Here is a 15,210-nt window from a genome sequence, read left to right as displayed (position 1 = left end):
TATGTGGAGTTGATGTTGAAAGGAGGAACTTCTGAAGTGATAGCATGCACTTTTAACTTTCATGGAAAGTAATTAACTTATTTCGTTTGTTTTTAATCTATTTTTGTTTTCAGGTATTTAATTGAGAAATAGTTATATATTTTCAAATTTAGATGTTGAATAAATGAGTTATTGGTATCTTTCAATGGCCAAATGTAAATATTCGCTGAATTGCATCACCAAATCGTACTATTCGCATTTAAATGATCCAGAAAATTAGGTATCATTAACATTTCCCAGTTGTTCAGAAGTTAAAAATGAGCGTGGATGGTGGATGTTGTTAAATATCACTTGTCGAAATGAAACCAAACGGGCTACGTGGCAGTCTGCTCCTGTAGTTCCTGAAACGCTTGGGATGACCCTTTTAATCGTAATTATTAAATCAGCGGCAAAGAAAGGGAAGTTGCCTCGAGTCACCCAAAAGAAAATAGAAAGCCACCTCTTTTCTAGAAAGATCTATTTATATGTCTTCTGGATGGAAAGCAAATTGGCCTAATACTATGCTTTCAGTTGAGAGAAACTCCAAATCCTTTCCCTCTCAAATCTTTTAGTTCTGCATTTCATGGGGGGCTGTTTAATCGACAATGGCGTCGCTATTGCAGGTCTATGTCAAGATGATTTGCTTGTCTTATCCTACGAAGAGAGCATTTAATGCAGGGACCGGAACCAAACATCTAAATCTTACATGGATTCAAAATTTGATTCATCAACAATAAAATGTTGGGAGATGATGATTGTCGTTTTCTCACTTTGATAGCTACCCATGTTTTGTCACAGAAGATATTTGTCTACATTACATTGGGTTATTATGAACGCAGACTGTAATGGTTGTTTATAGCCTGCATGGACAAGTTCAAATATACAATCAACGAACTCAACAGGAAAGTAGGAATTTACGATTAACACTAACATTTGATTGCTGTATGAGTCTCTCCCAGAACAGAAAATTACATTTTGCAAACAGCGGGGAAGGCAATATGCTAGATGAACTGAGCTTTCCTTGCTTAATCAAGAAGCTTTTGCAGTTTGTGTGTGTGTGTGTATCTTATTCAGTCTTCAGCCTCTCAGATACGAACTTCTCATTTTAAAAAACTAATCCTTTTCAACATGCATGCAGGAGCTGGGTGAAGATCTAACATCAGCTATGACCTTGAAATTTCTGAGATCCTCAATCACATGGATCACGTCACCAAAGAACTTCAATTCCAGTGTGCTCAGTTTTGCCTTATTTCTTGGAGCATTTCCACTACCTTCTTCATCTTAGGTCGTTTTGCAGGTGTAGTATCAGTGCAGAGCAATGCAACCTTCAAAGCGGCAAGCATTTCTTTCCTCCAACCAAATGATACTGTGCTGAGCCTTGCATCGAGTATCTGCTCTGGAGTTTCCCCTCTTACTGGAGCACTATGAACCCACTTAACTAAGTCTATGCCTTCATCGAAATCCTCATCAACTGGTGGTCGAGTCGTAAGGATCTCAAGCAGGACTACACCATAACTGTAGACATTTCCAGGTGCTGTAACTTGCATTGTATATGCATATTCTGCGTCGAGAAATAAAATGTGAAAGATGCAATAAAAAATAGAATGGATGTAAGAAAGAACTAGACTTGTAAAGGATTCTTAAACGTACTATCAAATCCTCCAATAAAAACATGATAGGGAAGAAATTTTTTAATAGTCCAATCACATGCTTCTGAACAGTTAAAGAAAACAAGACCCTTCATATTTTTAACAGAAAACCTATGCCAAACGCTTAAAAGATGTACTTGTTTTCATCACGTGTAATATCTGTGTCAGAAAAATTGTATACCTGGTGGTATGTATCCAAAGGAACCAGCAACAGCACTAATACTTGCAGTACCCCTGGTTGGATCGAGAAGTTTTGATATCTCAATCTCCCCAAGCAAAGGCTTGAAATTTGCATCCAAAAGAACATTGCCAGAAGAAATGTCAAGGTGGATAATGGCCACATGATGCAGGAAAGCCAGACCTTCTGCCACGCCAATGGCAATGGATAATCTAGTAGGCCAGTCGGGTTGATATTCACGTTGCTTGCTAGATTCATGAAGAAATTGAGCCAATGTTCCATTGGGTAAAAAATGATGCAATAGAAGGGCAACATCTTCATAAATAACATATCCGATGGGTCGAACCAGATTGTCATGGCAGAGTTTGCTCAGCCTCTCAAGTTCTCTAATCATCTTGTTTTGGTGGTGGATTATTGTCTTATCCATGGACTTGAGTCTCCTAACAGACAAGACCATCCCAGAAGGCATAACTGCCTTGTAAACTGAACTGAAAGTACCACTGCTGAGCTTATTAGAATCTCTGAGGGTTGCCTTAACAACAGTATCAAGGTCTACCGCTTGTCTTAGATTCTCAACAAAGACACTCCCTGCTACTATGGTTGGTTTGTTATTAGTTTCATCATCAAGCATCCCAGCATCCTTGGCTGCTTTTTCTTGCCTCTCTCTAAGCATAAAAAGTAAGACCACCACGGTGACTGACATAAAGACTGCCAAACCAGAACCAATTACAGCAAGTATGATTCTGTAAGAGACTCTATGATGGTAGTTATTGCTGTCATCATAAAGATCTCCACATGAAGAGTTTAATGGCTCTCCACAAAGCCCTTTATTACCTATAAAACTTGAATTGGGGCTCTTTTGGAATGGCACAAATGTTGGTACTGGGCCGGTGAGCAAATTATTTGAAAAGTTAACCTCTATTAAGCTCAACATACCCTTCAGCTCAGCTGGGATATTGCCTGAGAGCCTATTGTTCGAAACATCCAGAGAAACAAGTTTGTCCAGTCTTCCTAACTCGGGAGGCAGTGATCCATGAAGATGATTGAAGCTCAAATTTAAAGCAATCTGCAAGTTCCTAATGTGACCAATCTCAGAAGGGATAATTCCAGTCAAATAGTTACTGCCCAATTGCAGCTCAAGAAGTTTTGCACAATTTCCAATTTCATGAGGGATCACCCCTCCTATGGAATTCTGACCCAATAGCAAGAACTGCAGCCTAGATAATTTGCAGATGTCATTTGGTAGTGTTCCATTGAACCTGTTATTGCTTAGATCGAGCTTGTTAAGATTCCTGCACCTTAAAATTGATTCTGGAATATTGCCAAATAGGCTATTTCCAGAAAGAATTAATTCCTGGAGGTTCATAAGCAGTCCAAGTTCTGGTGGAATCGTTCCACTGAATCCATTCGAAGCTAAGTTCAGAAGGGTGAGATTAGAACACTGAGAAAATTCAGACACTACCTCACCAGAAAGATTGTTATTGTCTGCTTCAAAGTAGGTCAGACTACTAATGTTTCCTATGGTCTTAGGAATAGTACCTACTAGATGGTTGTTTCCAATTCGGACATTGGAAAGGCCTTGGCAATTCCCAAGTTCTTGAGGAATATTACCACTCAAATTGTTCTGGGTCAGAACCAGAACTTCCAGCTTCCCTGAAGTAAAAATGCTTGCTGGTATAGGGCCTTCAAGCTGGTTTGAATGCAGATTAAGAATTTGAAGCTCAGAAACCAAGCCAAGATTATCTGGAATCCTACCACCTAGAAGGTTCTCATAGGCAGCCAAAACTCTGAGGTTGGTAAAGTTTCCTACCCAAGTAGGTAAAGATCCATTTAATTGATTACTAGAGGCTTGAAACTCCTGCAATTTCTCTAGGCCATGAAGTTCACTTGGTATTTTCCCCACAAGCAAATTGTTGGAAAGGTTTAACGATTTAAGATTCCTGAGGCCACCCAATTCTGGTGGAATTGAACCTTCGAACTTATTTGAAGACAAATCTAGAACTTCAAGATCAGATAAATTTCCAAAAGCAGGAGGAATGTAGCCATGAAAATTGTTATTTGAAAGGTCAAGTTGCCGAAGAGCTTTGAGCTGGGAAACTGGAGTGACATTACCTCGGAGGTTTGCATGAGACAGATCGAGCTTCACGACCATTAAGCGGTCATTGCAGCTAACGCCTTGCCAAGAGCAGTAACTTGAGTTGTTAGCATCCCATCTCGGTACTTTAAGCTCTTGGTTGAGGGCAAGCAGTATAGTTTGATCCTGTAGCTCAGCACCCACAACTACAAGACGAGATTTTGACACATACCAAGCAACCACAAAACACAACAAAAACAGAATTTCCATTACCGTACAATGTTCTCCCTTCACTTCTTAAAGCTTCTATGCGTAAGGTCTAACTGTACTACTACAGTATTAACGCCGCTTTGATTACTCTTTTTCTTCCTTCACCCTCAACAAATCCCACTTTCCTTGCAAACGCGAGGAATTAGAAGTAGCAATTCAATCTTCGCTGCTTGCATCACCTCCTTCGACGAAGATTCCGAGCTTCTTTGGAACCCCAGATCACTCGTCAATGTATAACTACGGAGTGCGGCCACTCCTTAGTTTTGGAGGCAAAAAAAGCTTACCTAAAAGATTGTAGGGTGGAAAGATAAAAATCCATATCCATGGAATATTAGAATGATGGGGCAAAACAAGGAGAAGGGTGCATTATGAAGAGGGGGCTGCGAATGATATGTGCATGATTCCACCAGATGAGAAAATTACAGCAGCAACAGAGAAAATGACTGCAGAGCGGAAGAGTGAAGAAGCAACGGCTTCCCTGAATAAAAGTGATGAAATGACCGAAGGCAACAGATTACAGTGTACAATGTTTAGGTACAGGATTCACGGACCAGGTGTTTTTCTGTGTCACAGAGCCAGTGAATGAGAGAGAGAGAGAGAGAGAGAGAGCGATTGGGAAGGAAATCGTTTGCCTTGTAAGTTGAAACTTCACGAGAAAAAGGCAGTGATTAGTGAATGAAAGCTGCATAAACCCCCTCTGACTGCACCTTCATGGAGGGTTGCTACGCTTTAAAGCATATATTCAAGCAACGCAACATTGCCCCCACATGCTTTGGAACTATTACGTCGTGGGACACAATACCTTACGAGTATTCTTGGAATACAATAAATTCTCGTCATGCTAGAAACAAAACTCCATTATTTTCAGTAATCTGGGTTTAATGGCTGAGCACAGAAACCCCATGTAGACTGTAGGGAGAGAGAGGTATGGGGGTTTCAATTACAATTACTTTACCAATGCTTTCTGAAAACGAAGAGTCGTGCTCAACATATTCAGCAAAAGTAAAGGAGGATATGGCAAAGTTTTTTTGTTAATGAGAAGGGACCCTGCCAGAGAATCTATTTGCAATGCCCTAAGGGCAATTGATTTGAGAGGGCAACGAAGTTGTCCTTAGTCCTTACATAATGCAGCATAATACCTAATCCTAGGATTCCCCCTATGTAGGCTTATTTTATTTATGTTAGCCATTAAGATTAGATGTACCATTTTCGGAAGACATTTCAACAGATTTGTTAAATATACCCAAACAAATTTCTGCACGAGGCAGAAATCAGTTAATCAGAGCACCGGCTCTCGTCTCTTGCCTTATTCATTTTCTCTCTGTTGTCCCATCCATGGGTCTCCCCTACTGATTCAAGTACTTTACACTTCAACAGGTTACTCAAATATCCACTGGTCTTCGTTTTTAGCTCTGATGAAAAACAAAATCATAACAAGTGAGCATCAAAGGGGATTGGAGGTATGTATCAGAAAGATAATTTGTACAAGTCAGTTTGGAACCTCACAGTTTGAGCACACCATATACCCTGAATGAAACCACGCTGATTCCATCACCAAGTTACACTGTCAATTATAAGGTAATTTAGATGTATATTTTTTAACACTATTGGTCTATCTTACAATACCTATATTTCTCCTCTCGTTCAAGTCACAAACTTTTAACTTTGATCAGTCTCATTGTGCATAACATTACAGTATCATCCTTGAGATTATCTGTCTCACTTGAGTAGGTGCCAATTGCAGCTGTTTGCTTCCTAATTAATTTCAACTCAGCTTTATTCTTTGAGAGAGATAGCACATGATTGAGTAATCAAACTGTCCAAATTACTCTTCCCTGTGGTCGAGGGATGCTGAGAGCAGAGGCAAGATTTCTTTATTCTTGAAGACAACAAAACAAAAGGCTCCACATTAAGCAGAAAAAATATCAGTAATGTATTAATATAGCTGTGATAAATACGAGACAGCCCATATGCATACCGGCAAGTTACACTATACTACTTTTTCTCATTGTTTTTGGGTTGGATGATCTTTTGACTTTTTATTTAGACCTTCTTTTAACACGAAAGATTGAAGACGTGACTAAGAAATTACAACTAAATATGTTTATACATGATTACTGTATAAGTAACGTTTGTTGTATTTAGTTTCAAAAGCTTACTTTAAAAAGCACGTTTTGTCGTTTAATTATCATTGCCACCGTTAATTACTACACAGGATATGGCTTCTTGCTTTCCGCTTGAAACTGTATTATGATATGCAAAAAGTATCAAAGTTTCTCTACAAAGTCAATCACAATGAATGTAGGTGGTGTGAAGTGTGGACCATTTGCCTGCAAATAAAGAAGGGAAAAGTGCCTTCATGTATTCCATCGCAGGCTTAAAAAGAAATAATAAATAAATTGCTGAAAATTGAACTGCAAGAATGGGCACAATTGGACAAAAATACTGCAATTTTTTCTTTGTTAAAATTAAAATATTACCGGCCTCACATGAATATCAGTGACAGTGATGCACGTCATCGGACTCAACTTATCTAACCCTGCAATCTGATAGCTTTTATTATGAAGTATACTGAAAATTACTATAAATTTATTATAAGGTGAAGTGTCACTGAGATTTGATCTTTGTGTCAGTAACAACTTGCGTGAAAGTAAGGTTTAAGCTGTAAATGGTAAATATGTACGCTTTTAAATACATGAACCCAACTAAGGACCTGATGTGTATGGTCGAGATAATAATTGAAGGAGTCACATTAATCAAAGTCTGTACATTTGTAGTCATTATTGTGATTATTTTGGTCTCACAAAAGAGAAATCAAAGAGAAGCAAAAGGCAGAGTGATTTGAAATGGGTGAGTGGAGCCTCATGAGGGATGGAGAAGGAGTGAAGCATCTTGCAGACAAGTAGGGTCAAGACATGTCTGTGTGACAGTAAGCGACCACCACAACACATTATTATCATTATCATTATATATCATATATTATTAAAAAAAAGTGAAAATAAACAAATCTGGCAATAAAAATTGAAAACTCAAATTCCCTTCTCCACAAAGTTTTCGGCTATCTCCTAACTTTAGATGAGAGAAAAAGGAAACGACGCCATCATACTTGTCTCACCACTCTTCTTTTCATTTTCCCTCTCTTATTTTTCTTTTTCCTGATGATTAAATTACCGAAATTCCTTCAAAAAGTTTTCGTCCCATTTTAAAAAGGTTTTTGCATTTTCAAAAAGCATCTTTTCTTTTTGGCTCAAAAGTTTGAAGAAGATGGGCATAGAGACAGCATGGCAGAATTTCTGCAGGGTATCAGTACTTTAGTTAGAAGCAGTTAGCTTGATAATACAAGATTACAACACACTAATACAATCATACATTGACTTTATACTTCAAAAAATACGAACATCCCAGCGCCTGCATGTTTTCTGTTATTATCCCATATTTGGTTTTTTTTTTTTTTGGGTTCAGAAAAAGAGAACTCAATATTATAATCAGCAAGGAGTCTCAGGCATGAATGAGCATTTGATTTCTGACATGAATGGTGGGTTACTGCACCAATGGGTTAAAACTACTTTATAAAATTGATGAATGATTGTCACTTGAGTGAACAGTGAGAATAAAATAATGATAGTTTAATGAGATAACAAGAATTTTGAAGATGAAATGAGGAAAAAGGCAGAGAAGGACATGATTATGAGAGCAAAACAGGAGTGATCCTTGGATGATGAATGCTAAACAAAATAAGGGACCCTACCTGTAAGCCACCGCCATTGACAGGGAGCAGGTGAAATGAGCGTGTGGTGTACAGAGGAATAGAATTATGATTAATTAATAAATGAAAAAAAATCTTTCTTTTTTTTTTTTCATTTTTACATTGTAAAGAAAGAAAGACATGACTCCACTAATGCATGTGCATGAATGGGGGGGGTGTAATTGTGATGCATATGGCCTCCAACAAAAAAAAAAAAGGACTGAAAAAAGCAGATTGGCCCTTTTCTCTGTGGAATCTCTTGTGATAGAGACTGCCTTCTCTCTTTACTAGACAAGTATCATGGCCCTTGTATCATTCCTTGTCTCACCTCCTCTATCCTTGTTACCTTTTATCATTTGGATATTCTTTCTCCTCATTAATTCAATTAATACATTCTTATGACTTCAAATTTGTTCCCATCTCTGTAACAGTCCACTAGGACCCTACCTTATCAGCATCCTTGTCACTCTCTTCCTGAGAATGCCCTTATTTTGGTACATCATGCAAACCAAGTCCTTTTTTTTTTTTTTTCCTTTTTAATCTTAAAATGTCCTTCATTGGTGAGTGGTGGGCTGGTGGCCCGTGGCGGCGGCTGGAGGATGAAGATGGGTCATCATAGACTGTAGTGGCTGAGGATGACAATTGGCAAATCATCACAGTCTAAGGCAGTGGCCAGCGGTGAGAAAGTTGAGATTGGTTTGAGTAGTTTAAAGACAACTTGCAATTCCTTAGACTGTGCTGATCTTATTTCATCATGTTTTTGTACGTAAAGTGGACTATAGGATTTAATATAATTAGGTTTTACAACGTCAAGTTAATTACTTCATACAAATGCAACTGAACACAATGTAACACTATAAAAGCTTTTATATGTATGACGTTAGTTTTTGTATTTTTTGCTAGCATGTGACACTAGCTATTGACGCATGCATTGTAAAAAAAAAAAAATAAAAAAGAAAAAAGGCATGCAACTCCTTCGTTGATGCTGGCCCAACCGTGATTGTTTCCCATCTTTTATAATTTTGGGCTAAATCATGGGCCTGGCACACGTCCAGGCTTCGGTGGTGAAGTTTTAGAATAGTAATTAATTAATAATTAATAACAGCGTGAGATGTCAGAATACGATGGTCCATCGGCGGTAGAGGGCAGACTGTACAGGTACCTTCTCGTTGGAATTCTTCCATAGGAATTGCATTTATGAGCACTGCAGAAAAGATCTTGACTCTTTATTTCAATTTTTGTTTGTTTTTATTTTTCATTTAAATTAATTTTTTTAAATATTATATTTATTAATATAAAAAATATAAAAAATTTTAAAATTTTAATATAGTTGTTTATTATCAATTTGATCAATATAAAACTATAAATTTAATATAGCAGTTAAATTTAACATTAAAAAATTATTACTTTGCAATTTGACTATATAGTTCAGATGTAATTTAAATAATTTAATTTAATATTAAAAAATTTATAAATTTTATAAATTAATTATTTAAATATATTTTAAATAGTTTATATTTAATATTAAAATTTTTAATATTTTTTATTTCAATAAATATATATTAAAAACATTTAAAAAAATTAATTTAAATGGATGATAAAGATTAAGTAAGACTGAAATGGATGGTCAAAATTATTCCTAATCTTGATGAGCACGTGATGCTCATCATTGCAATGAGTATTAAATGTGGACGTTACTTTTATATGCTTGCATAAATATATTCAATCGATGATAGAATTTCATCAATTTCCAATCGCCTACAAATTTTATAATTATAGTATAATTGTTATATTCAGTAAATGAGAGTGTGCAAAGCTTTCCGAGAAGGCTAGCTTCAGCAGAAAAGATGTAGTCCGAAAAATCCAGTATTCTATATCATTCACCCAAAAAAAAAAAAAAAACTCCTTTACAATTGCATCTATCAGCTTAAGCATAAAATTCCAAGAACTCAAACAGTATTTTAATATCATAACGTATAGGAATTATAGAAGTCCTATTTCTCACAAGTTATCATTCGCGTATAGTTTTGTGTAAAACTGCAGACACACAGAGGTCATTATCATTCAGGATAGACCGATGGCCGAAGAATGGATCTTATCAATCACATTTGGCATAATGTGGTGGATTTATACACTCAAAGCTAATACCCTTTCTAATGGCTTTAGTCGTTGACGTATTTTAATTTCTTATTTAATCAACTTTTTTGCAGCCCTGGCTAGTCATTTTTTGAAAATTTGCCTTAAGGTTTAACTCAAGATAATTAATTATTCTTATGTGCATTGGAGAATGATTCAACTGTAACTTAAAGTAATTTTTCCAAAAAAAATAATATAATAAGGTGCGGGTCGGTTTTCCCGGTCATACCGCCCGATATGCAGGGGATCCATCCCCTGAACGGAGTGGTCGATTAACGCCTAAACCTAAAACCCTATTAACTTCAACGAACCAATAGAAGGTGCATCGACGACCATGGCATGCAATGGCTCGGCATGCAAGTCCAACTGCTACAAAGACGAAGAAGCGGGAGCCGCTGAAGTAGCCTCATGCGCCCAATTAGCAGAGCGGACCAAGCCAGGCGCTGCAGAAGCCAATCCAATCGCTAATACTCTCTGCATCAAGTGTAAGGTCAAGGAGGCGATTTCCGGTTACGGTGGTATTGATGACGGGCGGTTTTGCGCTGATTGCTTCAGGAATAATTTGTTTGGAAAGTTTAGATTCGCTGTCACTTCAAACGCCATGATTGCTCCAACGGATAAGGTCCTCGTTGCATTCTCAGGGGCCCTTCTTCTAGGTCTCTCCTCTCTCTCTTTCCGTCTACTGCGGTTTATATCCCCCCCCCCCCCTTATGGAACGTGTGAATGAAGTTGTTGCTGAGTCAACCATTGATCACCCAGAAATATTCGGCGTTGGGTGTTAAAATATATTTTTGAATATTTTGCAATTTCATAAACGGTCTCTCAAGCATCATAATGCTGGGAGATCCCGGGAAAAAAAAAAACGTTCAATACAAGATATAGAGTGCGAAGGGTTTCTTTCTCGTCCGACCATTCTCGTAATAAAAATGCATTCTTTTCAGGGTAGCGTTACAGTTTGTTCATGACATGCAACATAGATCGCTAAAGAACTTTGATGCAAGTAGAGATAGATCATTGCCAGTGTTTGGCGTGGGAGTTGTATTTATCGACGAAAGTGCCGCTTCTCCAACTCCTTCCAGTGAATTAGAGAAGGCAGTCAAAGATATCAGTTCGATTGTGGCAAGTCTAACCCCACCAACAAAGGAGTTGCATGTTGTGCCAATTGAGGCCGTTTACTCTTCGGAGTCTAGTGACGGAAGGGACAAATTAATCAAACTGGTCAACGCTGTTAGTGATTCAACTGGAAAGGAAGATTTATTGCTTTACCTTAGAATGTTGGCCCTGCAAAAGGTGAGGATCGGAATCTCAAAACTTATTTTAGCCTCAAACTTGCATTTATTGAAAAGTTCATCCAGTAGAAATTTTTTTATCATTGTCTAGGTTGCCTCTGAATTTGGATACAGCAGAATCGTACTAGGATCTTGCATTTCAAGAATTGCTCGCCATGTTATTTCAGCCACTGTGAAGGTTTGTTGTTAAATTTTGATTGAATTGAAGACTTGAAGTTTTCATAAGTTTGTGATTCATGAAATATTGTTCATGACTGACCTAATTTAATGACACTTACTACGGCAAATAGTTACTGGTGGTTAATCGTTATGTACTGCACCAGATTGCTTGCGTTTTACAAATCCTTACTCTCACCCATGTTTCTCCATTTTCATTCTAAACAAAGAGGAGTTTTAGTAGGCATCCTTGAATTCCTGGATATATTACGGGTTTTCATATCTATCTATATGTTTTGACAGGGCCAGGGATATTCCTTACCTGCAGATATACAGTATGTTGATGCAAGGTGGGAAATCCCTGTTGTGCTTCCTCTTCGTGACTGTTTCGCCCAAGAGATCAACATGCTTTGCCGACTTGATGGGTTTGTAGTTATATGGCCACGCCTTTTTACATTCTAATCTTTTCTTTCTTTTATTTTCTTTTCAAAAAAGGTTTCTTTTAGTTTCATTTTCTCAAGCTTGTCTAAAAATCCACATTATTTAATGCATATTTTATCCATATGAGCATATTTTTCCTAAAAAATTATATAACTCTTGCATAAGCGATGTGCCTGATCTTTGGCAGGGCAGTCTAAAGACCTCATTGTTGTCTACTAGTCCTCGCTCTGGCATTAATAGCTTGGTCTCGTCATTTGTGCAACTTTTGCAGGTATAAGTTGTTATCCTGCCCCCCAAGGTTTTCCTTGGGCAGATGAGTATATAGGTTGTTTGGGTATAATCCTTTGGGAAATAACTTAATTGTACTGCTGAATTTGAAGTTATATCAAGCATACACGTCTCTGCTTCACAATTAAAAAGATTATTTGTAAGCTATGGTTATTTTGCTCAGTGCTTACCTTTTTTAGTTTAAACTCTGCTTGGAAAGTGCTTTGTATGAAATTTTAAGTAATTCATTGTTCGGGCTTTGAGATGGAGTAACATGCTAACGCTTTCAACTTCCTGCCTTTTTATTTGTATTCAAGGTTGCATTTGTTTCTTTTAAACTTGATAAGCAAGTCATTAATAGAACATAGGTTTGCAGGAAGAAAACCCATCTCGAGAGAGCACAATTGTAAGAACAGCTGGAAAACTCATTCCATTCCATTTCAACAGGATTCCTGAGATTGTTGATGGTAAAGTCCCTTTGGCAACTCAGAGACGCCGGAAGAGATACAATCTCAAGTCCAATGAATCTGTTTCCCCAGAATCATTCTGTTATCTCTGCAATAGCCCTCTTGACAAGTCTGAGACTGTTGATTTGATCAATCTTGATAACTTCAGAAGTAGTAATATTGTCGATGCTTCCTGCTGTTCAAGTTGTCGCTTTCAGATACTTCCAAGAGATACAAAATCATTGGAGCAATTTTGTACACTTTTGCCTCAATCAGTGGTTGCACGAGCGAAGCAACTAAGCAACGGGAATTTGAGTTTCCGAAGGTGAGTATTAGTAATTTTGTGACGCTGCTAACGAAAAATATATTAAATTTGAGTTCGGTGGCATCTCAGACTAAGGATGCTGGACCTTCTGTGCATCTCTAGATTAAGTGGGGCACCTATAATAATCTCCACTCACATTGTCCAATATTCACTGGTATGAAATTGAAGAAGGGCAAGAGAAATATTGAATACTGGGAATTCTTAGATGCTTTGCTTGTGGTTCCATCATCCAAGACTTGACTGATTGTAATCTTTGGGGAAGTAAAGTTTGCTAATTAATTAAATATAAAAAGCTAAATCTTGTATACTATGTACAAATTGCATTCTTTTGCTGTCCTTCGTTCCAGTTCTAGGTTTGGCTTCTTGGCATCTCTGTCTAGAAAACCCATAGCAAGCTATAATGTTCACAAATCAACAGGGCGAGTCATTCTTTGTCACATGGGTCCAATCTAGTTTGCATGATTTCTCGTGATTCTCTGCTGTCCGATCACAACTCACAAGTTTCTCGTGGTCCTTGTGTCGTGGTTGCTATCTACTTCTTAGTAAACTTTTAAGTTTCTGGTTACCTCACGCTGTGCTATGAAATTTAGTTGTCAATTATCCTTCATGACACTAATATTCTTGTTTTCAGGGAACAAATACAAGATTGCTTGCTTTCAGACAGCGAAGATGAAACTTAGATTTAGATTGCTTGCTTTCAGACAGTGAAGATGAATCACATTCGAGGTTACTGTTGACCTCGGCGATCAAAAGAGAGCGGAGTTTTAATTAGTGAGATCCTCTGGCTAACGTTAATGATTTTTGCTGGATCTCTATGCTTATTATTATTATCACTTTCAAGATCTTAACATGTATTGATGCATATGACATTGCTTTTGCTTCTTGACCGTTAGCAGTGTTATTCTAGAGCTTTTTCAGTATTCATTATTTTGTCCTGGAAAAAAACAGCAAGGACTGCGTTGTTTATGGCATCGTTATGAGACTTAATGCTTTCTTGGCCACCTCCAAATAAAATGCTTAAAAGCATATTATTGCAATTTGTAATAGCACGGCCCCAAGTCCCTTATGCTAGCAAATGCGGTGCTAGCACGTGTCCCCTCACAAGTCCATGTGCGACTTTCCTCATGATAGTATATGGGTTATTTTTCACCTCACTAAAGAGGTCATTTGGAACTTTTTCAGAGATTAAGCCCCCAATCTTTCCTGCCTTAATGAAATTGTGGCTAACTTTGGTATCATTGGGTCACTGATATCAAATTATATAATCTCAAATTCTTAAATCTATAATTAACACATGCTTAACTTTAAGGTAGGGTTATCATGACATTTATAACTAATTTAATAATAAAAATGTTATGAAAAGAGAATGATCAAACTTAGTTATATAAAAACTCAAAAAGTTAAGCAAAAAAACCTTTTAGTGATGGGATTTTATATATTATTAAATTTTAAAATTGAGTTTAAAAGGATATTTAACCATTACAAATTGGAATAAAAAGTGTTTGGGAAGTATGAATAATACTTTAAGTTGAAAATAAGTTAAAATGAGGTAAAAAGGGTTTTTTCCCCCCCTTAACAAGGGCACTTGGTTGCGGTCAGAGAATATTAAACCATAGTCAACACTTTCAGTGAAGCTTTTAGCTGCAATTAATTCTCTCTTAGCTGTGGCCAAATGGTCTTGAGAAGTCCTTTAGCTGCAGCTGAAAATATATTGGTGGCGGCCAAAGATATGATAGTAACTGTCATGACAACTCCCTAACTATGAATTTCAGATGAGCATAACTTTTGACTCAAACCTTTGAGTGAGGTGATTCAAGCACCCACACATCAACAATTTTATAATCTAGCTAATAATTTTGGTTTCATATCAATCGGACTTTAGATGAAGAATTTAAACACTCAAAACCATAATTTTACATTTTTACCTCTAAATCATCAACTAAGTGTACAAATCTCAAATCATAAGCAATTGGCCTATACAAGGGCTTGAACCACACTCAATAAGTCTTAGTATATTTGTCCAAATAGTCACAACCATCAAACAACTTTTAATACAAAAGTTAACCACCCGATTACCATAAAGCACATAATAAGGGGGTGAAAATATAATTATTTACATTCAAGCTAAATAATCACTCAAAACATGTTAAACTCATCTAACTTGTTAAAATATACTTGTTTAAATTATCTTGACACACTACCATGGTCAAATTAGG

At 37.0% G+C, this 15,210-nt stretch overlaps 2 protein-coding genes across 2 annotated transcripts; one reads left to right on the top strand and one right to left on the bottom strand.

Moving 5' to 3' along the window:
- Window positions 1–842: 842 nt before the first annotated feature.
- On the bottom strand, window positions 843–5,265 carry LOC129305249 (leucine-rich repeat receptor-like tyrosine-protein kinase PXC3). Its single transcript, XM_054945249.1, has 2 exons — window positions 1,849–5,265; window positions 843–1,579 (listed from the first exon to the last, which is right to left on the bottom strand). The coding sequence occupies exons 1-2, from the start codon at window positions 4,187–4,189 to the stop codon at window positions 1,254–1,256; spliced, it is 2,667 nt and encodes an 888-aa protein (XP_054801224.1). The 5' UTR covers window positions 4,190–5,265; the 3' UTR covers window positions 843–1,253.
- Window positions 5,266–10,350: 5,085 nt separating this feature from the next.
- LOC129304836 (cytoplasmic tRNA 2-thiolation protein 2) lies at window positions 10,351–14,008 on the top strand. Its single transcript, XM_054944657.1, has 7 exons — window positions 10,351–10,757; window positions 11,012–11,360; window positions 11,451–11,537; window positions 11,819–11,940; window positions 12,149–12,227; window positions 12,600–12,994; window positions 13,626–14,008. The coding sequence occupies exons 1-7, from the start codon at window positions 10,405–10,407 to the stop codon at window positions 13,672–13,674; spliced, it is 1,434 nt and encodes a 477-aa protein (XP_054800632.1). The 5' UTR covers window positions 10,351–10,404; the 3' UTR covers window positions 13,675–14,008.
- The last annotated feature ends 1,202 nt before the right edge of the window (window positions 14,009–15,210 follow it).

This window comes from Prosopis cineraria, unplaced genomic scaffold, assembly GCF_029017545.1.
Source record: "Prosopis cineraria cultivar Desert tree isolate PC_DT_omini unplaced genomic scaffold, ASM2901754v1 PC3, whole genome shotgun sequence".
NCBI classification, from domain to species: Eukaryota; Viridiplantae; Streptophyta; class Magnoliopsida; order Fabales; family Fabaceae; genus Prosopis; species Prosopis cineraria.
This window is presented reverse-complemented; position numbering and strand designations above follow the sequence as displayed.

What these genes read in the sequence shown, in the direction of transcription:
- LOC129304836 (XM_054944657.1), top strand. Translation starts at nt 10,405, where the DNA reads ATGGCATGCAATGGCTCGGCATGCAAGTCCAACTGCTACAAAGACGAA. An exon ending in TTATTTCAGCCACTGTGAAG is followed by an intron (nt 11,538 to 11,818) that starts GTTTGTTGTTAA and finishes ATGTTTTGACAG; the next exon opens with GGCCAGGGATATTCCTTACC. An exon ending in CATTTGTGCAACTTTTGCAG is followed by an intron (nt 12,228 to 12,599) that starts GTATAAGTTGTT and finishes ATAGGTTTGCAG; the next exon opens with GAAGAAAACCCATCTCGAGA.
- LOC129305249 (XM_054945249.1), bottom strand. Translation starts at nt 4,189, where the DNA reads ATGGAAATTCTGTTTTTGTTGTGTTTTGTGGTTGCTTGGTATGTGTCA. An exon ending in CTTTGGATACATACCACCAG is followed by an intron (nt 1,580 to 1,848) that starts GTATACAATTTT and finishes TTCTCGACGCAG; the next exon opens with AATATGCATATACAATGCAA.